General features: G+C 39.9%; 1 protein-coding gene across 1 annotated transcript in view; it reads right to left on the reverse strand.

The window, feature by feature from the left end:
* The window catches only part of CLEC11A (C-type lectin domain containing 11A), a 404688-nt gene extending 378186 nt beyond the window's left edge, over positions 1-26502 (reverse strand). The window contains exon 1 of the mRNA XM_044059398.1: positions 26198-26502. Within this exon, the coding sequence (XP_043915333.1) occupies positions 26198-26380 (183 nt within the window). The 5' untranslated portion in view covers positions 26381-26502. The remainder of the gene's footprint in view (positions 1-26197) is intronic.
* Between the last annotated feature and the right edge of the window lie 390 nt (positions 26503-26892).

Below are 26892 nucleotides of genomic sequence, written 5' to 3' on the forward strand. Positions count from 1 at the left end.
TGTTTTACTGATTGACTGGTAAGGCTGAATAGAGAGCCTTGTCCTTCTCTACAGTATAGGGAGGTCTAGTGCTAAGGTTTATTGGTGCTTGCTATGAGTTTTGAGCAAGTGCCGGGCTGAGAAGTGAATGGTTTGAGTGCTTAAGTTGAAAGTTTGTCTAGTTCCAAGGGAAAAATTGAAGAGTAGACTTTGTGGAGCAGGGAATAGTTATACCCCAGCTAACTGGCACTGCCCAGCACGCAAAACCACGCAAATGCGGGTTTTATAGCAGGGAAATGAAAGAGATAGAAATTAGCCCAAAATGGCCAATAAACTATTAATTTCTGGGCTGAAACCACTCCTCCAGGGACAGATAGGCTGCTCAAAGCTCCACTCTCTCACAGGTGAACAGAGAAACTTCTTTCTATCCAAGTAAGGTATGGGCAAACACAGAAACTTGTAACACAGCCCTGAATTCAGCACTAACCTGAAAACTGGACTATACTAGCTTAGAAAGGCGGGAAAACAAGTTTTTTTTTTGTTTTTTTTCAGAAAATAAAGCAGGTACAATCAAAAAAACATTTTTAAATGCACAGAAATGGCTGTCACACTTGAGGGTATAGCTTACAACAGTTAAACAGGTAATTTAAACACAAAAACGACTTTGTTAAAGTGCAGGTAATAAAATAAGTACAATATGTAGCTGAAACAAGCTTTTTAAATCACAGAAACTCTAAAAAATTGGTGTTTTAGGTGAAATTAGCTAAAGGGAGCAAGAAAATGCAGAAAAATTATGATTATTATGTCAAATATTAATATTTTCATAATTTTCAAATATTCTGAATTTCTGTATTTCATGTGTTTCAACCATTTTGTTTTTCCTGTTGCAGTACTGTTGACCACTTGTGTTCGATTGACTTTCACAGTGTTGAAAATACATAATTTTATGTGACAAGCTCATCTGGTAAATAATTATATCAAAACTATGCTGTAAATTCTGTATTCATGTCTGTGTGTTTCTGTTCTTTCCCATCCAGAGATTTTACCCTGCTGAAGATATTCGTCTCCAATGAACACAAACACTCCCATGGACCTTGACTTTTATTCCCATGCAGCTTGACTTTTTTATTATTTATGTATGTTTAAACTCTGAAACAAGCACTATATCCTGAGATTCTGAGCACTTTCTTTGTCAAGATAACATTTGTCAGTCTACTAAGGCAACACTCAGTTCACCACACTGTAACTCATCTTATCACTTCCCACATTCTTTGTGACCTCATAGTCTATGTTTTTGTGAGATACAGTACAGATGCATTTTTTACAGTCTTGGTACAGTACTGCCAAAAGAATGAGCAACATAATTTCTGCTTTGTTTTACTTATTTTATAAAGCAAATATCCACAAAAATGCAGGTAATGAAACATCACGTGCTTTTACCTCCTTCAGTGGACTCTGTACTGTCTGAACTGGTCTTTTTTAATAATTTAACTAAACATACTACATTTTGTTTTTTTCCTTAAAATATTAAGTTGGTTATATTCATTGGTCCACCCCCTTGGTGCATTTACACTAGTTACACAATCAAAGAAACCATAAGAATCAACTGACAAGACCACCATTATATGAGTATGTGCTACCTTGTTACCTACTATGCTCAAAAAACACAACAGAGTTTGCTTTAATGCTACAGTTACTTAACTTTATATATCTACTAGTTATTGATCAAATATAGTTCACTATATATTGCATGTGATCGCAGTTATGATCACAATGTGATAACATTTCCATTACCTGGTCATATATTTAAAGCACTTTTAATTAATTAATTTATTTATTTAACTATTTACTTATGTGGCCATTATTTTGGTAACTGGTTTCTCCCCTTGGCAGAGTCCATCAGCTTAAGCCCACATACAAAATCTCCAGTAATATATTATGCTGTTGTACACACAATGGTATAGTTTCAGCAATAAATGAACAAATGTCACATAGCATAATACAAAAATCACTTTTGTCATGATGCTGCTTTAAAATATACTGAGAGCAATAAGTCGTTTATACATTTAGTTTATTGGGTAATCACACAACAGTGTGTTGCTGAAAATGTAGATACGGGTCCATTGATATATCGATAATGCTCCCAACGGCACACCGCGCATGTTGCTCCATGGATTCAGATTTATGCTGCATTAGCTCTGATGATGATGAGGTTGATGACAGTAATATTCATGAACTGCAGACTATCATCATGCACCATGGTATGCCAATCCAATATCCTACAGTTTGTTATGTTAGACCAACCAACCATACTATACCAGTCTGACATTCTACAATGCTATCTGAACATGTTTCATCAAGCTATGTTAACCCAACACCTTGTTCATAGGTTCATAGGTAGGTACTAGGCTATCAGCCCTAGGGCCTATACAAGCCCAGCCAAAAACGTACCCTGGCTTTTGCCACCCAAGAAAATTATTTTCCTGTGCCACTGTCAAGCAGAGCCACAGAAATGATCCCTGGGGTGAATTTCCTATTTCCCATCCAATCATCAAGATTTTTCTTGAAGAGTGCTAATGGGGAGCTTTGTTTGATATAGATAGGTAGTTTATTCCAGAGTATGGGAAGTCTCTGGGATAGGGGCATGTTCTGTTTATTGTGGTGACAAGGTTTAGGTCCCTAGAGCGTGTAGCTCGGAGGAATTGGGATTTCTTTAAGTGGAGCATGTCCAACAGCTCTGGGTTTGACATAGCTTTGTATGTAAGGCAGAGATCACCACTGAGTAGGAGATATGTGACGGAGTAAAGCTGGAGTTTTTTGAGACGGTCTGCGTAGGGCATCTGTTTGAGGCCAGTACTGTACTGTACTGCATTGTACTGCAAAATGTTAGGCCAATATCCTACGCTGGACACTGCTAACCCAAAAGCCTGCACCATGGTATGTCAGTCCAACACTGTCTACAATATTACATCAGCTCACATGCCACACCAGTCAGTCATTGCCAAGCTATGTCAGCTCAACACCCTACACCATGCTATGTCAGTTCAACATCCTTTGCCAAGCTACATAAGCTGAACATCTACATCAGGCAGTCCAGTACCCTTTGAAAAGCTATATCAGCTCAACATCCTATGCCATGCTATGCTAAGGCAATACCCTGCACCATGCTATGTCAGTCCAACATCCTTTGCCAAGCTTTGTATGCTTCACATACAGGGATTATCAACAGGTAAGAAATCAGAAGGAGTAGTTTATTCAGTTCACACATTATCATTTTTCAGCAGTCATATTACTTTCCATCCTCCAGACGTCTGAAACCAGTGTCATTTCCAGTGAAAAGGCTGACAAAGGTACAGAGTCCCAAAGTTAGTACCCTGTAATACAGGCTGTCCAGCCCCATAGATCCCTGCTTTCTATCAAACCTATAAGCTCCCTCAGATATCTTTCCTCTGAAAATAGACTTTTGTGCAATGATGTCTTCTAAAATTCCAGTTGTCTTACTGTTGTTCACAAAGCCCTTCAACAATAGCCATAACGATGAGCAGTCATTACATTACATTAATTTACCAGGAGAAGGAGAAAATAAAACATTCCAGTCTGCCCTTTTAAGTGTAATTAGCCTTCTACATCCCTTCCAATTCTGTCTTCCTCTACCTGCAGAGTTGGCAAAGAGAGAGTCACCGGCTGAGTTATTAGTTTTGACAATCTGAATTAGCAGTCTGTTAGAAGATCGAAGAGGTCTGGGATTGTTATAGGGGCTGATAATGTTTTTTTAGTGCAGGACTATTGCCTGGATTGTAAAGCATTTTATATGCCATAATCAATTGGTTATACTGGATCAAGCTGGGCAGTTCTAGCCACCCAAGCTGGTTTAGATTGATACAGTGGTGTGTCCTATAAGGCAGACCAGTGGCAAATCTGGCAATGTGGTTGTAGCAGATAGAGAGTTTGTTGAGGACAGACTTGTTTAAATTAGAGAGTAAAGGGGATAAGTACAGAAGAGTTGAAAGTAGGTGAAAGCGAGTTATGGCAATTCTAGCAGGTGGGGTTAAGAAGGCTTTTATCCTGTAAAGTGACCCTAGTTTTTTATTGATGGTTTTGATGGTTTGATTAATATGCAGGTCAAATTTAAGATTGTTATCTATGATAACACCTAGTAGTTTTATAGAGGCGTCTGGGGAGATTATAGTGCCATGCTTGGTTGTAACTTGATTAAAGTGTAGCTATCATTCTAAGTCTTTTGGATTAAGCACTTGGGCTTCAGACCAGTTGTTTTACATTAGGAAGGTTTGTGGCAAGCACTGTGGTGGCAGGACAGGTAGCTTTCATCCTTCTAAGTTGGGAACTGCTGATTGAGAGCCCAGTGTCCAAGTGTATTAGTTCTGGTTTAAGCACTTGGGCTTCAGGCCAGTTATTTTACATTAAGAAGGATTGTGGTCTGCACTCTTGTGGGAGAAGAGGCTGGACTCTGCCCTTCTGAGCTGGGAATTTCTGGTTAAAGGTTTATAGTGCCTGAATATTTGAACTGTATCTTACTGAAATTGGTACACCTTGTTTGCTGTAGCATAGACCAGATCCAGGCCTGCTGAATCTAGCTTTGTTTATATGCTTGTTGTTTGTTTTCTTGTTATTTCCCTGGAACGCTAATTCCACCTAATACGCGGCTTCTCAGTGCTTCTGTGGATCACTAGTGATATCTGCATTGCTTACTGTACTTATTTCCTTGTTTCACTTGAAAGAAAGTTACTGTTTGTCGTTTTTGCATTTAGTTACTTGTAACACATTGCACTCAAGTTACCTGGCACTTGCTCACTAAAGCAATTATATAAGTCAGCACTAAAAATTATAAGCACTACACCCTCACTCCCCACTGGCCCTTGTTTTCAATTATTAAGGAATTCCAATATTATTCTAGCATGTCCAAAGGTCAGTTGTCAATCTCCTCTCCGGTCCAGCTGGTGAATCTGGGAATCTTGAGGCAATGTTATAACTGCCTCATGTACACAGACAACCCTCTCCTCCTCCCACATAACACAAATACTTGCGAGAGATGCAGCTATTTAGCCAAACTGGAGGCTGAGCTCTCTCAACTCAGGACTGGCAAGACCAGACAGGAGGAGAAGGCAACTACACACACCACAAAACCAGCCTCACATAATGCTACCACACCACTGAATCAAACACATAAACACACAAAGACATACTCGGAGGCTCTGAGTAAAAATTTACCTAAACAGCAGAGGCCTCCAAAGCAGACACCCAAACAACTGCTACCTCAAGACACCCCACAAGAAACACATAAACCACAAAATCAGTGTGCAAAGCAGTCGCAGCCCTTAAGGCCAAATACAACACCAAACATACTTGTCATAGGTGACTCCATAGTCAGACACACTGACGTCCCATTCACCAGGCTCAACAAGGAGAGGGTCACAGTAAGCTGCCTATCGGGCGCTAGAATCCGCCACATAACACAAGCACTCGGGTCACTCCACAGCAAGTACAAATATGACACAGTCATTGTCCATGCTGGTGTCAACGACCTGAGACGTACCTGCCTGGACTACATGAAAAGAGACATAGAGGAGCTCTCTGATTATGTAGCCCAGGCAGGTATGACCCTGACCCTGAGCAGTATCCTTCCTTCACCAAGAATGATGCCGCAATATAGAGACAAGATGATCAGCTTTAACAATTGGTTTAATGTCTGGTGTCATTCAAAAAGGATCCAGTGTCTGTCTGCCTGGGATGACATGCTTGACAAGCCACGCTGCTTCGCAAGGGACAGCTTGCACCTGTCACCCCTGGGATTCCGGATATTGGCTAAGGCTCTTGCCACCCCCATAGTGCCTTTTTTTAGGCAAGGCTCAAATTCTAAACCTACCACCCTAAAAAACAAAAATGGGAAGAAACTGAGGGTAATGCTGCTCAATGCCAGAAGTATAAATCTCAAAATGCACGCACTCGAGGCCCTGCTCAGTATGCAGAACATCGATGTCTGTGCTGTAACTGAAACCTGGTTCAAGGCTCCTGAGAGCACCCCGGCACTATTAGGTTTTACCTCATATCATGTTCCGCCCCAAAACCCAGACCACACCACAAAAGGAGGGGTGTATCCATATTCATAAAGGATACCCACACCTCCAGGTTGGTGGCAACGCATTTAAGCTCGGAAACCATCCAGGTGCAACTAACCATAGGCAAAACTGCTCTACAAATTGTAGCATGCTACAGGCCACCCTCTCAAACTCAGGAACCCCACACAGCCTTCTTGAAGACACTGGAGGGTATAAATGTATCTCCAAACACCATCATATTGGGTGACTTCAACTACCCGAATATAGACTGGGAACATTACTCAAGCCCTAACTTTCTAGCCCGACGGTTCCTGGAGTTCATAAATTCAAATGCCATGGAACAGCTAGTCACTCTTCCCACAAGAGGAGAAAATATACTAGATCTCATTATCACAAACATGGGGACAAAATGCTCCACACCGGAAGTATATCCCTCATTGGTGAGATCTGATCATAAACTAATCTCACTGGAAATCCACATCCCACCCCCACCCCAAACAAAAAAGACCACAGTGAAGAACTTCTCTAAAGCAAACTTCACACTACTCAAGACTGGTGTGGTATCCTTCAAGGCCCCTGAGCCAGTGGAAACCACAACCCAAGCTGCGGAAGCCCTTACAAATGCCTTCTATGAACACCTCCAGGACTGCATGGATCAGGCAATCCCAAATAAAACCAAGACTCTTTCCACAAAGGGCAAGCGTCCAGTGTGGTGGACCCCAGCCATTAACAAACTTTACAATAAGAGGAGAAAGCTATTACATGATAGAACAAAATCCATAAAAGGGAAGTCACCCCTGATCATTATTAGTAAAAAATACGAGCACTCATAAAATCAACTAAGGCCAATTTTGAGAGAAAAATTGCCATGGATTCAAAGGACAATCATAAGGCCTTTTTCAGCTATGTTAGGAACCTGGGTGGAAACTCCCAGATATGCTCAGAATTAGTCCAAAATGATACAAAAATCACTGAACCCACAGACATTGCCAACATACTGGCAGACAGGTTCAGTGCAAACTTCACCCCTCTCCCCTAAAGGAGAGATAACTATCCCAGCGGAGTGTAGCCTCCCAGACATCTCAAATGCGCAGGTGAAAGCTGCTCTCTCTAAAGCTAAAAACACAGCATCAATGGGACGGATGGTGTCCCCGGCTGTGTGCTACATGAGCTAAATGAGGAATTAAACCCGCACATAAGGCAGCTGTTTAATCTCAGCCTTACCACAGGATACGTGCCCAAGGAGTGGCATACGGCAACTGTGGTCCCACTCCACAAAGGTGGTGCCTCTCGGACCCTGGTAATTACGCCCCATAAGCTTAACAAGTCTAGTCTGCAAAGCTATGGAGAGGATCATAATGGAGCTCATAAACAAAGATATAGGGGACTTGCAGACATTGGACCCGACCCAGTTTGGCTTTGTCAAGGGCAGATCATGCCTTTTGAACTTGGTCGACTTCTTCGAAACAGTCACCAAGGCCATTGATGAGGGAAAGGCAGTCCATACAACCTACCTTGACCTTGCAAAGGCTTTCGACACAATACCCCACTCGGGTATTGTAGAAAAACTTACCAGCTTAAATGTAAACCCATGTGTCACAAGATGGGTTGCAAACTGGCTTAAGGACAGAACCCACAGGGTTAGAGTTGCTGGCACTATGTCAGACTCCAAGCCGGTCACAAGTGGTGTCCCACAAGGCTCGGTCCTTGGCCCCCTATTGTTCGGCATCTACTTCTCAGAAGTACAGGCCAACATGGGAGGACTTTGGCTGACAAAGTTTGCAGGCGACTGCAAACTGGGCGCCATAGTGGAAAGTGCATCGGACACAGATATCCTTCAGAAGGGACTCACGGAAACAGATAGCTGGTGCCAGAGCCATGGCCTGAAGTTAAACGCCAAAAAATGTATTGTCATACCCTTTGGGAAAAACAAGGTAACCCCAAGCTACCATATAGGTGGCAATCCACTAAGCACAGAAGAGGTTATCAGGGACCTGGGGACCCAGGTTGACAGTGGCATTTCTTTTGACACTCACGTTGCTAAAGTGGTTAGAAAGACCTTCTACATTGCCCACCTGATCATGAAGGGATTCACATCCAGATCTAGTGAGGTCATTGTTCCCCTGTACTCTTCACTTATCAGACCAATGATCGAGTACAATGCCCCATTTGGGATGTATCTCACCCGACATCTGCAGCAATTGGAGAGACCCCAAAAGTTCCTCACCAAAAGGATAAAGGGACTCCAAAATCTGTCATATGCTGCCAGATTGAAGAAACTCCAGCTCTATTCAGTCACATACCATCTGCTCAGAGGTGACATGTGCCTGACATACAATGCCATGTCCAACCCGGAATTAATGGACATGCTCCACCTCAAAAAAATCTAAATCCACCAAAATCACTAGAGCAAGCGACTTAAACCTTAGCACGGATATTAATAGGACATGCTGGAGGGATAGATTTATCACTCAGAGACTCCCTATGCTGTGGAATAAAATCCTGGTCCATGTGAGGCAGAGCACCTCGCTGGCTCTGTTCAAGAGAAATCTTGACCTATGGATGGGAGATACCCCGGGAATCATCTCTGTGTCACTGCTGGACAGAGGCACAACAAACTAATGGGCACAGTATTTTTTCATATAAGGGGTGGTGTAAGCCACAAAACTTTGGGCTAGGCTTATAAATGCCTTAGGGCAGATAGCCTAGTATAAACCTATGAACCTATGAACCTATTATTGGATTTTATGGTAAAGGTAAATGCAGTAGACCTATGAGATGGTGAGAAAAGTAACAGTTTTGTTTTTTTAGGATTTAAGATCAGACGACGACCAGAAAGCCAGTTTTCTATTATGTTGAAGGTGTTCTGGGGGGTCTATATTATAACATCAAAGTCTTAAAACTTCAAATGTTATAATATTGAACCCTATGCACTGAACGCTGAAAATAGAGAAGCTGCAGAATAGCAAATACTTTCCTAGGGAAAGTATTCGGTGGGCCGTTTCTGGAGCTTCACTATTTCCTCTACTGTGGAGTGAAGGTTATGGACTGGGTTAAGGTATGTGTGCGAACAGATCGGGTTTAAGGTGAGTGTGTGATAGTTAGGGACCTTAGGGTTAGGGTGCAGGTAAGGTGAGTGTGCGATACGGACTTTAGGGTTAGGGAGCGGGTAAGGTGAGTGTGCGATAGTTAGGGACCTTAGGGTTAGGGAGTCGGTAAGGTGAGTGTGCGGTAGTTACGGACCTTAAGGATAGGGTTGGGTTAAGGTAAGTGGATAGCTAGTAGTGTGTGTAGGGTTTTGTGAAGAGTATGTGTGTGGATTATTTATTTTGGTGTGCTTGTGTTGTGTGTATGTTTGTTGAGTGTTCGATGTTACAGTCTTTCGATCAAAATGGTTCAATATTATAACATTCAAAGTTTTAAGACTTCAATGTTATAATATAGACCCATTCTGGGTAGCTGACCATAGTTCTGTCTGAGATGTGGCAGAGCAGATCAGGGTGGAGTCACCAGCATATTGGATACAGCTGACTTTTGGGATAACAGTATAAAGGTCATTGATGAAAATGAAGAACAGAAGGGGCCCTAGTATAGAACCCTGGGGTACACCAAGGGAGTTAGGTAGGAGGTTAGATAGTTTGTTTTGCCAAAGGACAGCCTGCTGTCTGCCTCTCAGATAAGATTGAAACCATTGAAGGGCTTTAGTATCTAGACAGAATGTTTTCAGGGTGTGGATTAGAAGTTGGTGATCAACCATATCAAATGCCTTGGAGAGATCCAAGAAGAAGGCAGAGGATATGTTATTATTGTTGTGATTATGGTTTATGGTGTTGGAGAAGGCTAGGAGTGCTGAAGTAGTGCTGTGGAGAAATCGGAAGCCGTGCTGAGAGTCTGCCATAAGGTTATTCTGAATTAGGTGGTGCAGCAGTTGTCTATGAATACATTTTTCCATAATCTTTGCAAGTGGAGATAATGTAGCTATTGGCCTATGATTAGATAGTTCAGTAGAGCTACCTCCTTTGTGAAGTGGGATTACAGAGGATATTTTCCAGATGGTGGGGATTTTGGCTTCTACTATGGTTCGACTGATTAGTATTGAGATGGGGTAAGCAATGGCATCAGCTGCTTTTTGTAGATACTCAGCAGGGAGTAGATCAGCAGAGAGAGTAGTTGGTTTTAATTTTTTTTATCAAGTTATGGAAAAATGAAGTGGCAACTGGTTGGAATCTGAATAAGAGTTGGTTACTAGGGGTGGTGTCCTCAGGGCCAGGGCAGCTTGGAGGTAGCTGGCTAGCTAGGGCTTGGATTGTCTCCGTAAAGATTCGGTTAAAACTGTCTGAGACTTCCTCAGGTGGTTTATCAATTGTGGCTGCAGGGGTCGGGGTGGAAGTTTGTCCAGGATGTAATAGTTTATTTAAACCTGCCTAAAGCTTCTGAGGGTTGTTTTGATTTATTTGCTGTAGATTATAGTAGTAGTTTTTTGTCTTGTAAAATGGATTTTTTAGTTTCATTCCTTGATTGCCTATATTTAATGTGATCTTGGGGGTCTTTTGAAGTACACCATAATGTCCATACTTTGTTCCTAAGGGTGATTTGTAGTTTGGACTCTTTTGAAAGCTATGGCGCAGTTTTTGCCTTTATTTTTATTGAGCAAACAGGTGCATGAGAGTCAAGGATCTCAAGGAATTTGTTGTTGAAGTTTACAACTGCTTCCTCTAAGGGGAGGTGTTTTAGAATTGACCATTTACATGAGTTTAGTTCTGTTGGAAATTGGCAAGGTTAAAGTTCTTTTTGTTTCTTACCATTCTGAGTATGGGTTGGTGGGGGTTGATGGCTTTATGCTTAATTATATAGGTAATAAGGTGATCACTTAAGTCATTAGGGAGGGTCCCAGAGGTGTATAGTTGAGGAAGACTATTGATAAGTATCCAATCAAGTATGCTTTCTTTATGGTTAGGTTTTCCCATCCTGGTAGAGGTGGTTATGATTTGTGTAAATGCATACAGGTTAACATGGGTGGTTGGGGATTCTGAGGAACAAGTGGTCCAGTCTATGTTAAAATCTCTGAGTAGTAAGGTTTCTTGGGGGTAGTTACATGATAGCCAGTGAATGGTATCTTCGAGTGTAGATATATTATTTCCCGAGGGAATGTACATACAGATGATATTAATGCATTTATTTTTATTAAGTTGCAATTTGGTGGCAAGAATCTCTGAGTTATAAATTTGAGGTGGTTGTATTGCTTCAATGGTGACGTTTAACACAGATTTATAGAGAACAGCTACCCCACCCCTCTTCCTAGAAGCATGATCCAGTCTGAGTATGTTCTACCTCGGTGGTAACACTTCATTATCTGTGGTGTTAGGTTTTAACCAGATTTCGGATAAACAGAGTGTCTCAGGGGAGTGTACAGTCAGGAGTGCATGTAGTTTATGTACCGTGTTTATACTTCTAATTTTGAGGTGACAGGCCAGGAGAGAGTTAGGTGGCCTATTAATTGTAGGTGTATAACTTGGATTGCAGGTGGGGGGGCAAATTTATCTGGAGTGGATGGGCCAGGGTTTGGGTGGATATCACCACCAAGTGTGAGGTTAGGTTTAAACCTACTGATACATTTCAGGAATTTATTTATACGTTTAAGGTAGTGTTTAGATCTGGAGCTAATGTATCTGGGATTGATATGTTGATAGAGTGAACAGGTTGTGGGGCTGGTCACAGTGCTGTATGATTGGTAAGTGGTGTAAGGACTTACAGCTGGGGTGATAGTGTGGTCTTTTGGGTACTGAATTCCAGTGAGAAACTAGTTTTCATATAAGGTAAGGAGGTATGGGGCAAGCAAAAGGGGTCGTAAAGAGGAGTATATCATTATGTGTGATGGAGCGTGTGACTTAAAGGAACTGTATTACTTGGGTGGTACAACACCAGAAGATAAAGTGGTAAAATTTGTTAATGGAGTAGGGGTGGGAGAAATTATGACAGCTATAAGCTGATAGGTTCTAGTAACAGAGGGTGTGGCTTTATGACTATAAATCTAGTGGTACTGGGGGTAGGTGGGGCATGGAGTGAGCCCGAGCGCAGCAGGGCTTATCCAGAGTACAAGGTTTCTTAAGGCTTCCTAGAGCCATAAAGTAAGTAAATAGGGAGTCAAAGCTCTTTATTTTAATAGCTGTAGTTTAATATAATTTTAAGGGTAGTTTCTGTAGTGTAATATAATTTGTAGGGTTTTAAGGTTAGAAACACCATCATTATTAACTGTCATTAGTAACTTTGGGATTGGCTTAAGGTAATAAACAGGGAAACAGGGAAGGGGAAGGGGAAAACAAGAGTGTGGGCTGGCAGTCCTTTTGTACTGCTGCAAATGAGCCAAGATCCAAGCAAAGGCAAGTTTGTGTTTAAGAAAAAGAATCAGAATTGACCAAAAACTCCTGTGAAGCTGTAAGTCATTTCTTAACCATTTATCAGATGGAAAAACAGCAAAACCTTGTATCTGTAGGCTAATGTGCTCTCAATTAAATTAACAAATACACAGTATTTGATCAGTTATGGATATTATTTGCTAACAGAAGGGAATAAAAGAGAAAATGGAAGATGAGTGTGTGTGTGTGTGTGTGTGTGTGTGTGTGTGTGTGTGTGTGTGTGTGTGTGTGTGTGTGTGTGTGTGTGTGGATGGGGCTGATACTGCTTACAAGCCAAAGCAGAGTGCTCTCCAGGGGATAATGAATATTAGCTCAGACAGTTACACACATACTCAAAGTTAACTTTAGCTGTTTGTGTTTGCAAACAGTTCAGACCGGACTGCACTTTTCATATAACAATGTATCCACTGGTCTGGTTAAAGATAAAGGTGTTATTGCAGCCGATTACTTAGAGTGGTGTTAGGTCTAGAAAAGAAGAGTACAGAGAGGAGTAAGCACTGCTGAGATGGTAAAGATACATTATAAAGACTACAAAACAAACTGTGCAAATAGCTACTGCATAGAGGAAAATATGTCTTGAATCAACTACTAGTATATGCAGATACTGAGACAATTGGATAACACATTAGTGAGAAGGGACCTCGGCTGAGAGGTATGCAGTCACAGATAAAAATATAGCGAGCAGCACTCTGTCCTGGGTCTGTAATGCGAGTCTATGCACCACTTACACCACAATTATATTAGATATAATTAAACACCAGTATGAGCAATCTATGCACAACATATATACAGGAATACTATTGGTTAACAAGGTGCAACTATGCAAATAGCACATACTAATATACTAAACAACTTGGTGAAGACAAACACATGCTAGCATGCCATAGTAAGCTCCAGTAATACAGCATAAATCATATTAGATGTCTGTGTAACACAATTCAACATAAATAAGTTTAGACAGCTGTAAAAACACTTACTGGAGAGACACTGAGCTCATCATGGTGCCTGTAGCAGGGTGGTTGTAGTTTTAAAAATGGTGCCTGCCACAGGTAATATTTATTAACTTTGGGATTGGCCTAATGTAATAAACAGGGAAGGGGGAGGGGGAAACAAGAGTGTGAGCTAGCAGTTCTTTTGTACTGCTGCTAATGAGCCAAGATACAAGCAAAGGCAAGTTTAAGAAAAAGAATCAGAATTGATAAAAAAAACTGCTGTGAAGCTGTAAGTCATTTCTTAACCATTTATCAGTGTTATTGCAGCCGATTACTTAAAGTGGTGTTAGGTACAAAGTTAACTTTAGCTGTTTGTTTTTGCAGACTTTCAGACCTGGACTGCACTTTTCATATAACAGTGTATCCACTGGTCGGGTTAAAGATAAAGGTGTTATTGCAGCCGATTACGTAGAGTGGTGTTAGGTACAAAATTAATTCTGACTGTTTGTTTTTGCAAACATTTCAGACCTGGACTGCAATTTTCATATAACAGTGTATCCACTGGTCGGGTTAAATATAAAGTTGTTATTGCAGCCGATTACATAGAGCGGTGTTAAGTACAAAGTTAATTTTAGCTGTTTGTTTTTGCAGACAGTTCAGACCTGGACTGCACTTTTCATATAACAATGTATCCACTGGTTGGGTTAAAGATAAAGGTGTTATTGCAGCCGATTACTTAGAGTGGTGTTAGGTAAAAAGGTAACTTTAGCTGTTTGTGTTTGCAGACAGTTCAGACCCGGACTGTTTTTCATATAACAATGTATCCACTGGTCGGGTTACAAATAAAAGGTGTTATTGCAGCCGATTACTTAGAGTGGTGTTAGGTTGGTGATACACTGAGCTCTTCATGGAGCCTGTAACAGGGTGGTTGTAGTTTTTCTACTTTCTAAGGATTTATAACTGTAAAGAAGTTTCACAGATTGTATAGCCTGTTTACTCAATCAATCTGCCAGTTTCTGCTCCTTTACCCTCACTCTGTCCATCCTGCTCATGATAACTCCTTCATATCTCCTTGACAAAAATCTTGGGCACTGATGTAATTTAAACAAAAAACAAATCACAGTTCCACACAATGCAAATGCAAACTTCCTTTTACTGAATGAAATATCAAAACAAAGCTTTCGGATAAAACAATCCTTCATCAGTGTTACAATTATAAGAGACTCAGTGCGCAATATATATATATATATATATATATATATATATATATATATATATATATATATATATATATATATATATATATATATACACACACACACATTTAAAATCATCACAAGACACAGCCATCCTATCTCAACAAGTAGATATTCAATTACAAAATTTGTTAACAACTCAGTTGTTAAATTTCCTTAGTCATATAAAATCCTATTATAAAGATATGTGCACACACACCCTATATATATTTTTATAAAAATCATAATATTATATAACGTTCCTCTGTTTTAGTTTTAGAATTGGTTTAATTGTAAATTTATACTAGGAGGAACATCTGCTTGTAAGCATACAATCCATTCATATTTCTTCACATCTAGCCTATTGATAATAGTACCACGCCATATGTTAGGTTTCAAAATTTCTATTACTCTAAAATTAAAATCATGGCCAGTACCCTGTTTTGAGATATGTTTTGCTAATGAATTATTCTCAATCCCTCTATGTATATCAGATTTGTGCTCCAGAATTCTATCACATAGTCTTCTGGAGCATTTACCCACGTAGAATGCCAAACAAACTGTGCAAGTCGCTAAATATACTACTAAAGTAGTGTTACAAGTGGCCGTATAAGTGAAGGAATAATTTCTTTTTGTAATAGGATATAAAGTGTCTATCAATTGGCAAATTTTCACACAACATGAACAATTATAACATGGTATTGCCTCTCTTGTCTTAAAACTGATACCTTTCTGTCGATTAAAATGAAAATCTTTATAACATAAAGATTGTTTTAAATTTCCTGAATTTTTATAACAGAATAAAGGTTTTTCAGTTAACCATTTTTTATGTCCTGGGATAGAGCTAAGTATATTTCACTTCTCTCGAATAATATTTTCTATATTCTCAGTTGCTCTGCTATATGTCATAGCATATCTTAATGGTTATTAATACCTGGTTGAGCAGGCGTTCGAAAGACATGTGTTGAATGGGCGTGCCTTCGTTGAAGGTTGGGTGTCGGGCTGGCAACTCAACACCATAAAAACCAACTGCCAATCATTAATGGACCTGAGTTCCGCTGTGGCGACCCCTAATGGGGAAAAGCCGAAAGACAAACAACAACATTATTAATATCTGCCCTATTATGAAAATCTGAGAAATATGGTTTAGCAACACTTTCTCTGAATTATATGATATATTGCTTAGTGCTATTTAGCTGATTAACATCATATCCTCTGACTTGAAAATCATTTGTCATTTCTTCCATCTGTTTAATACATTTACCCATTTTTGCATTTAACCTACTGACCCTCATATATTGGCTCTTAGGTACACTTTTAAATACATGTCTAGCATGCATACTATTTCTATGCAAATACTTATTAGTATGCATTTCTTTCTTATATATACTCTTATCTAGTTCACCTCCAGCTAACGTGATGCATACATCCAAATAGTTTATTACTGATGGAGATATTTTTATTTCAAATTTCAAGAAGTCTGTTGTTTGCTCTAAAAATATTTTGAAGTCCTGCAATTCTCTTTTATTGCCAACCCAAACAAGAAAAATAGCATCCACAAAGCGCGAATAGTAAAGTATTTTGTCTGCATAGATGTTTGCATCGCCATAGGCATTCGTCTCTTCCCATTTACTTAGGGTTAAATTGGCGTAGGTGTTAGCTACTGCCGTGTCCATAGCTACACCAGAACATTGATGGTATATTTCACCATTAAAAATTAAAATGTTATGTTCCAAAACAAGTTCTAGAATTTCACAGAGTGTATACTTCTCTTATTGTATATTTTCCACTCTCATCTAGAAGTTTCCTTATTTGATCAACACCATATGCATTTGGAATTACAGTGAATAAAGATTTTATGTCTAAAGTGGCAAGCAAGACATTAGAATCTGAACCATTACTCCACCATTCATATCATTTCTGAAGGAAGTGACCCTTATCTTTAATATAGCTTCTAACATTTGTGAGAAAGCAACTTAGCTTATTCTGTAGGTATACCGATAAAGGTTCCGTTATCCACCCTTTTCCAGACACTATAGGCCTCATTGGTGGCTGTCGGGTGATGTATGGACCTTAGGCAACCCATAAAGTATTGGAATAGTCGGACAGGTCACAGTAAGAAAATTAAAAGTTTTGATGTTGTCTATATCATTCATCAGCTGAAGGTCATAGATACACATATTTATTTTGCCAATAATATTATTTACTTCCCTTTCCCCAATAACCTTAAATGTCTGAGTATCAGTCACTGATTCATTCATGGCTGCTATATAGTAAGATGAGTCCATTACAATAATGCACCCACCCTTATCAGCTTCCTTAATAATAATATGTTCATTTTGTTGTAATGCCTTTAAAGAAACAGATTCCTCATATGTTAAATTATATTTTTTATTTTCCCTAAAGGTATTACTCTCATATAACTGCCTAATTTGTTTTTCACATAAATTGCTAAATACATTTACTATGGGGTCTTCAATAGGTATGAATGTACTAGTCCTTCTAGAAACATTAAAGTTTGCTACATTAGTATCTTGAAAAATACATTTCAGGTTAAGATTACGAACAAATAGTTTGAAATCAGTTAAAGTATTTACCAAGCTATCAACTTGTGCTGGAACAAACTTCATACCTCGCGATAATAGTGAGAGATTAGCATTACTCAGATTATAACTAGATAAATTAAGGACATTAGAGACATTAATATCAACATTATTTTTCAGGTCCTTTTGCACATCTGCCATTTCACTTACTATTTCACATTCTTGCGACTTCTTGTATTTGGGGCATTCCTCGACCTGCCCCATGAGTCTGAGTGCTCTCTCACTGTCTCTAATCTTTGAGCATGTATCTTTTCTGGCAAATTTATACTTAGTCCCAAAGTTCTTGTTAAAAAAGGAGACGAATCGGAAGATGAAGAAGCAGAAATGGCAGTCAAGGTATTTGAAATAACAGTTTGTTCTGTGCTGTCACAGGTTTCAGATGACATAACTAGCTCAACATTATCATAGTTCTTTTCTTTCTCATTCGTAACATTCTGTTGTTTCCCTTTCTCTAACATCATCGTCAGTCGCTCTCGCTGATTGGCTACTTCTGCAGGTGGAAAATCATCTGCCAATAACAATGTATCATCTGCACCAACAGAATTTGAATTAGTGGCGCGGTTTGAATGAAAAGTTACTTTGTTTATATTAGAAACAGGGTTTCGATTTTTAAAATCTTTCTTAGGCCACGAGAAGATATGGCCATTAGAAAAATCATTTCTATCCCTCTGAAGTTTCCTTTTCTTAGTAGTTTTTAGTTGTTTGTCTAAATCAGCCGCACGTATTAACATATCATTATACAATGATATGCAGCTGTTAAATAAGGCAGAACTAGATACTTCTTGTTCTAAAGTCTCTATTTCCTTACATAAATCATTTTCAATTTTTTGAAAAAAGTCATTCATTAGAGTCATATACTTAAGACTGAGCTGTATATTAAGTTCTTGTCATTGTTTTAACAGTTCAGGATATGTATTCCAATAAGATGGCATATTAAGCACTTGTAAACCTCTCGGTATTAAACCTAGTTCCAGGTATGCCAACAAGCTAAAACGCTGCCACTGTAGTTTTTTAAAGGATTTTACCTTTCATTCCAGCAACTGAATACATTGTATATAATCATCCTTCTGGCCTTTTTCAACTGGCACATTAATATTTCCTGCACGATTTAAATTATATTGCTTACGGTCCAACAAGGGATTCTCACATTGTATAATGTAATTAAGGGACCTTCCCTTCAATAAAGATATATCTTCAGGCTGTGTCATATTTTAAAAAACAAACGCGCCCAACTGCTTACCAAGGATAAAAAAACACTGATTACTCATTACTGATGTAATTTCCCTGTCTCTTTTGATCTCTCATGAAAGCAGATCTAGTTCTTCTAGTCACTGGTCATATCCTTTTCCTCCATGGCACACACCATTTCTGTGTTGACTTTTCTCAGGATTCCTTCCAGCATTCTGACATCATGGCATCCTTACCCTTGTATACCCTCTAGAACTGTACAAAGAATTCAAAATGCAATCTGACCAGTATCCTGCAGAGAGGAAGCCTTCCCTCTTTACATCTGGAGTTTATCCTCTCAAGGATGGATCCCCAGCATTCTGTTTGCTTATGCCACCCTCACTCTGCTCCTAGTGGCCCATTTAACACCCTCATATCCTTTTCTTGCTCTCAAGCCATTGGTTTCACTCCTCCTAAGCTGATGCTTACATTAGAGTTTTTGTGACCCAGTTGCGGTACTTTGTCTGCACTGCACTGAACCAAAACTGTTATTTTTATGCCCATTTGATAAGCTTTTCAAGTCCTTCCTTAGACAACCCCATCCTCTAGTGTTCTATCTTTATGTCATGATCAAAGGGCTTATTCAGTTCTCTGTTCCTTCAGATATGTCTGAAACAAATGCACTAAAGAGCCTTGAACCAAGTACTGACCTCAGTGGTACTCCCACCTACATTATTCATGATATTAACCCTGTCACTACACCCCCTTTCTTTCCTACCATTTGGTCACGTAGTATCCATCTCCTAGTTTTTGTCCTAACCCCAACCTCTCCAGTTTTTCCTATCAGCCATCTGTATGAGATGGAGTTAAAGGCCTAGCTGAAGTACAGGTCTACCACAACTACTGGTCCTCCCATCTCAGATTCACCTGTAATGCAATCATAAAACTGGGCCATGTTTGACTGACAGCTCTGTCTGGGCATGAGCCCATGTCATTTGCTGGGAATGCAAACAGCTGTCCCCTCAGGATTCTCTTCACGACTTTCTTTCCTACTGCTGTCAGTAGGCCTGTAGTTCCCTAGATTTTTCCTGGTTCTTCTCTGATACAATTGTCGATTGTCTTGTGTATTCAAATAAGACAATGTTTATTACACACAGACACATCAGGATGGATGACTGGAACATAAAACATAAACAAACTAGCTAACTGACTGACACATGCTTTCACTCCAACTGCTTACACAAAATGGCACTCTGCTTGCACGTGCTCAATACTTATATGCACATGATCATGAACTGCAGTGGCTTTAAAGGTATAACACATGCACTATCTACATTCTCTCTCTGATAATTTTGTCAAGCAAATGAAAAATGACAATCAGATATGCATACAAATTATACAAACACATAAACAACAATCATGTCCAGGTTGCCGTGTATCTAGGATTAAGTCTTGAGATACGAACTGACCTCATTATATAATAATCAGTACTGGGTTTAGCAACAGGGACAGTTACTGGGGAATGCTCTTCATTAGGAACTTCAGGGATGCTTTCACAAATGGGAACAGAAGACGAATTGTTCTCTGTAACAGCAACATTCGATTAGCATACTCTGAGAATTACAGTCTCCATTACACACAAGATGCTGTAATACTGGCTTGGACACCAGCAATAAAGGTTTCTGATTCCACCTAAATTCCACTCCTTGTGACTCAGTGATGTATGATCTTGGTTCCTCACATAGATGTTTCACAAGTATCCTACATGAACTCAGACATGAGCTCTCAATTCTATTAGGCACCCTATTCAACCAAAGCCTGAGCACTGGCTTCATCCCAGCTGAATGGAGGACAGCCACTGTCATCTCTCTACACAAAGGTGGAGTGACCACTGACCCAGGCAATTATAGGCCCATCAGCCTAACTAGCCTAATCTGCAAAGCCATGGAATGCATTATCATGGACAGTATAAACAATGACATTGGCAACTTCCAAACTCTTGACCCCACACAGTTTGGTTTTGTCAAAGGGAGATCATGCTTGTTAAATTTGGCCAACTTCTTCAAAACAGTCACCAAAGCCATGGACAAGGGGAAGATGGTGCACACCACCTACCTTAATCTAGCCAAAGCCTTTGACACTATTCCCCACTCGGGCATAATAGATAAACTCTCCCAGCTAGGCATCAACCCAGATGAACACTCGCAGCTAGGCATCAACCCATATGTTATCAGATGGGAAGCTAACTGGCTCACTGATAGAACCCACTCAGTCAAAATAAGGGAAGCCACCTCTAGCAGTAGACCTGCAATGAGTGGTGTACCCCAAGGATCGGTCTTGGGGCCTCTACTGTTTGGGAAATATTTTTCTGAGATGCAAGCAAAACCAGCGGTCTGTGGCTGACCAAGTTTGCAGATGACTGCAAGCTGGGCATTGTCTTAAATTCTCCTAATGATCAACATCCTCCAAGAGGGCCTTACCCAAACTAATGATTTGTGCCAGAAGCATGGCCTCAAACTGAATGCCAAAAAATGCATCATTATCCCCTTTGGGGAAAATGGCATCCCCACTAATTATCACATTAATAACAACATACTAAACATGCAATCAGTTGTGAGGGACTTGGGCACTCAGGTTGATAGCAACCTAACTTTTGACCACCACGTTGTCTCCATTGTATGGAAGGCTTTCTACATGGCCCACCTCAGAAATAAAGGTATTTCATCCAGGAATAAGGGGGTCATAACATCCCTGTACTCCTCTCTTATCAGACCAATTATCAAGTACAATGCCCCCTTCAGCACGTACCTTGCCAAGCAAATGCAACAGCTGGAGAGACCACAGAGGTTCTTGACCAGGAAAATCCAGGGTCTCAAACACCTATCCTATACATAAGTTCATAGGTTGGTACTAGGCTATCGGCCCTAGGGCCTATACAAGCCTAGTCATAACAATTCCATGGCTATTTCTTCCCATACTATTTACTTCCTGGACCCCTGTCTTGCAGGGCGACTGATGTGATCCCCGGGGTGAATTTCCTTTCTCCCATCCAATCAAGGTTCCTTTTGAAGAGGGCCAAAGAGGTGCTCTGCTTGACATGTATGGGCAGTCTATTCCAGAGTCTGGGGAGTCTCTGGGTCAGGAACCTATCCCTCCAGCATGTTTTGTTTATTGTGATGACAAGGTTTAGATCCCTGGAGCTTGTGGCTCTGAGGGATTGGGATTTCTTTGTGTAGTATGTCCAACAGCTCTGGGTTTGACATGGCCTTATATGTTAAGCAGAGATCGCCTCTGAGTATAGCTGGAGTTTTTTAAGGCGGTCAGCATAGGGCATCTGTTTTAGGCCTGTGATTCTTTTAGTGAGGTATTTCTGTGGCTTTTCCAGTTGTTGCAGGTTCCTTGAGAGGTACATACCAAATGGGGCGTTGTATTCTATAATGGGTCTAATGAGGGATGAGTACAGTGGGACAATGACCTCCTTTTCTCTGGACAGAAATCCCTTAGTGATGAGGTGTGCCACATAGAAGGATTTCCTGACTGTTGTGGCGATGTGGTTATCGAAGGTGAGACCACTGTCCACCTGTGTCCCTAAGTCTCTTATCACACTTTCGGTGTTTAGAGTACTGCCACCTATGTGATAATTCATGGGTACATGTTTTTTGCCAAAGGGGATAACTATACATTTCTTGGCACTGAGCTTGAGCCCATGGCTCTGGCACCAAGCATCTGTTTCTGTGAGGCCCTTTTGGGCCAGATAGGCTAAAAGCCCTGTCCTCTTCTCAGTCTCATACAGACTGCTCAGAAGTGACCTGTGTATGGCATACAAGGCCATCTTAGCCTTGACGGAGTTGCTGCATATCCGTAAGTCAAACTGCACTTACACAACCCACACACAAGGCCTTAACATGGTCTGTGACATTATTAGAACTTGTTGGCAGGATAGAGTTGTGTCCCAAATACTCCCCCATCTGTGGAATAGACTCCCTCTCCACGTCAAGCAAAGTACCTCTCTAGCTGTCTTTAAAAGGAACCTGGACGACTGGATGGGAAACAGAAAATACGCCCCCTGGGATCCCACCTGTGTGGGACAGGGGAAACAGGTGCTGACTTTGAGGGAACATGGGTGAAATTCTTGGCTAGGCTTATAAGGGCCTCTGGGCCAATAGACTAGTATTATCCTTTGAACCTATGAGCCTATATAAGTCCTACTCAGTAAAAAACTTTTGCTGTCTGTATCCTCACTATCTCTCCTTCTTTTGATGGATTGAGAGTTTTGCTAGTTTTTGTCATAATGGAATTTCTGTGACAAATGCTTTTCCATGAGTTGAGGTTTTACTGCCTTATTGTTTTTAGCACTTGAAATCAACAAATTCTTACTGATCGATAGTGTAGTTTAGGTTTCTCATTGTCATGCTGGTCAGAGGTTTGTCTGCATGATCAGGATAAAGTATCAGTAAGATAAAGAATTCTGTCTTTTGTGTAAACCACATTGAAATTGTACTTTTGCAATTTTAACATTGTGCATTGCAATCTAGCTGGAGTGGTATGCATTGGTTTTCTCAAAATAGTAAGCAGAGGTTGGTGGTCAGTCTCAATCTGGATAGGTCGACCATAAATATAATCACTGAACTTTGAACATGCAAACACTATTGCCAAAAGCAAATTTGCACATACTGCATCTCAGTTTGTGTTAAGTTCTAGACACATAGGCTACTGGTCATTGTAAAGATGTGGCATTGTCTGGAGCTGGCATCTTAAGAATTGCATCTTGATTGGACAGATCTAGTCATAAGCCTGAACTGGTAAACAAATGACCTACATAAGTAACTTCTTTCAGTTTGAATTTTCATGTCTGAGGATTCAGTTTAAGATTCATCTCACGAGCATGACCTAGAACCTTCCTGAGGTTTCTTTCATGTTTGAGTTCAGCATTGCCTCCTACAAGAATATCATCTACAATAACAGAACAGGGGTAACCTGAAGAATTGCTCCATCGCCCATTGGAAGACTTCACTGGCAGAAATTATTCCAAATGGTATTCTCAAAAATCTGTGCCTTCCAAATGGTGTACTGAAACTTGTTAGCAAGGAAGATTTTCAAGCAAGCAAAATTTGCAAAAATAAAGTTTTTGCATTTAAGACAGAAAAAACAATGGAATTTGGAATGACAACAAGTGTTTCTTCAACACTTCAGATGGTGAGGTCGCTTGCCTGCTTTATTCAAATCTCTTAGATCAATACATATTCGAATGTCATCTGAGCTTTTCTTATGAGCTACTGCTTTTACTTTGTCCTGCATTGCTACAGGAACTTTCCGTGCTGGTCTGACAACTGGACTTACCTCATGGTTTATCTTCATGGAGTACACAACTGGGAGTTTGGCAAACTAGTCTTTGAAAATATTAGCATACTCAGAAAAAATATTCTGTGTGAAACCTGCATTGCTACTCATGTTCACATGGTGGGCTTCATTATTAAACAAAAACAGTCCCATTTTCAAACTATCTTTGAGGCCTAACAATGACTGCACATGTCTTTTGAGTATGTAAAAATGCAAGTCACGGCTGTTCCCAGCAGAATTGCATGAAAGCACTACTGAGCCTTCGGTTTGAATCTCTTTACCACCATAAGCAACAAGCTTCACACACTTTGCCAAATCAGGTTTTTACTTTAGCAAACATTTCTGCTGACATAACATTGCACTTTGGACCAGTCAACTTTGAGCTCCCATTAATCAGAACAGTACAAAATACTTCACTCTTTGCCTACAAATCTACTGCATTAACCTTTTTCCTCAAGCACAGAGACACCATCACCATAAAAATTAGGGTCACAGCTGTCTATTTGATCAACTTGCCTCTTTGAATGCTCTCTCTTTATAATGAATGTGCCTGTTTAGATTTACAAAACTTTCTGAAATGATTTCACTTTTTACATCTGTGGCATTGCTGACCAAAAGCTGAGCACTTCTCTCATTTGGGATCATGACTACTTCCACAGTTATGACAGTTGACTATAAGGTTTACCATGGGTTTTGATAAATCACCCCTCAGTTTTGCTGCATGTGCCCTGGGTTTTACTGTAGCTGTCCTGGGTCTTATTGTGTGTGTGTGTATGGGGGGCGCCTTTTGATGCTGCATACTATCAACATTCATGCTGGAAGAAGCTGCAAGCATGCTCTTCTCATTCGTAAATATGTTCTTGTGCTTTGAATGCTGGCTAGGAACTTGTGCCCTCCCCAAAAAGAGAAGGCCTGAAAAAATTATCAGTTTAAAGGGTTGATTGTATATAAAAGGGCTATCTTTAACTCTAACCCACATCTGATGAAGTGTGATGAAACAAAAATGGATTTTCAAACAGCGTTAATGGAGACGGAGTGTTTTTAGTGTGAATTTTTCTTTAATAAAATGTTACATATACTGGTTGCCTTCATCTGTGGCTTTTTTTGGGTTGCTTTCAGTGCACCTTTCGTGGTTTTATTGGAAACTAGCTAACTGACTGACTGCTACACATATACATGCTTTCACTCTGACTGCTTACACAAAATGGTACTCTGCTTGCACGTGCTCGGTACTTTTATGCACGTGCCCATGAACTACAGTGGCTTTAAAGGTACAACACACACAGACTATGATCTACAACAATGTTACCACTTTCACTGAACCCCAGCACCTTTCTGACATATATACCCTTCTGAAATACATAAAAATCTGGTTTACTAACGAAGCCTAAATTGTCTGTGATCCATTAGGAGATGGTATGAATGCATATGAAACACAACATCTACTGTCCTGAAGCATCCTACTCTGAGAGCTATAAAACAGAAGTAGAAGTAAACCTGAAAAGTGACTTAGCCTTGCAGCACGTGTTGTAAAGGCTTGGGTGAAAAATAACTTTTTTCTTTTAGGAACACACGTGAAATAGACATACCACTCCTGAAGCAAACACTCACATAAAAAACACTGTATTAAACATATATACAACTCCTAACATTTCCAAAAGTGTACTTGAAGGAAATGTCCATCACAGACTTCCTAGGACCAAGATAAACAATAACAGTAGATTGAATGGTTTTGTGTAATTAACTTTCCAGAAAAAGTATGTTGACATGAAACAGTTCCTAAAGATTTGGATACCTGAAAATATTTCATGGCTTTGACTTCTAAAGAAAGTCTACATTGGCAATAGCTGGAGAAATCAGGAGTGTAGCTATGCAATATATTCGCAGTATGGCTGTACAAAATCTGGCACATGATCTAAAGACTTTCACACAGTGGACTAAAGCAAATAAAAAAAAAAGTTGACAAAAGTGCTATCTCCCCAAACCACAACGTGTACTGCATCCTTTTCAATATCTTATAAGCAGGAACAAACAGCATACTTAATTCTGCAGACAAGCAAACTGACATTCTGTATGACTGCATTACGGAATCCACCACAGCTGGCTTTAATGAAGCCGAAGACAAAAGCAGATTTCATGCAATAATAGGCCTTTAAGGGTCTTGAGAGCTGTAGTTTTCCTCTCATACCTTTACATTTAGTCATTGAGTGCTCTTGATGTTTTTTCTTGCATTTTGACAATGCAAACTCTATTCCTGCAAGCCTATTCCAACTTTTCAAAAGGTACAGAAGAATATTTATGCAGTCTCTACAATGTAGTTGAAACAAAAGTGGCATCCATATTACCAGTTACTTTAAAAGAAAATAAACCCTTTTGAAAACTGTAATGAACCAATTAGCTGTGGAAAGTTAATGCTTTTTCAGATTAAATCACTGTTTGTGTACTAACCTGTATTGGAATGATTTTTTCCTCCTTTGGACTTGGGTCGGTCTCATTTTCTTCAGTTGCACGTTTTTCAGACTGTGCTTCATTTTCTGTCAAAGGAATCTCTTCACTCAGCTGGTCAGAAGCAAATGTGTGAGACAGAAGGATTCCACACAGGACCAAAAAAAGCAGCCTTGTCAGAATCATGATATAGCTTTGCTGAATTTACAACAGTTTGTGTCTGCTTCATATGTAAGGGATGCCTAGCTTAGCTACAGACTGCCCCAAGCAGAGCATCAAACTCCTGTGCAGTAGACAGGAAATGTGGGTGGGTGGGATTCTTTCTCATGGAACATACTCGAACTGTCTGCAGATTAACTTCTGCTCTCCGCCCAGTCTTCCCACAGCCCAAACCTCAGATACCAAAAGCTGGCTGTCATCTCTGAAGAACATCAGAGACTTCTATTCACTTTTTTCATTTTCCACAGAAAATGAGGTTGTAATTGGCAGTAATGAACTTTTGGATAAAGCCTTAGTTCCTGGAAAAATTCCAAGTTAAACCATATTATTATTTTTTTCTTTCTTTTTCATTGCATCTTGCGTTTTCAATTCTGGGGAGGCTGGATTTATATTATGAAAAACATTACATTTCCTACAGATAAAATGTGTAAGATCATCAAAAGGAAAAGAAGAAAATTAAGAGCCTAGTTTTAAGACTG

Source organism: Protopterus annectens, chromosome 17.part0 (assembly GCF_019279795.1).
Source record: "Protopterus annectens isolate FY-2018-M chromosome 17.part0, PAN1.0, whole genome shotgun sequence".
In the NCBI taxonomy this organism is placed as follows: Eukaryota; Metazoa; Chordata; order Ceratodontiformes; family Protopteridae; genus Protopterus; species Protopterus annectens.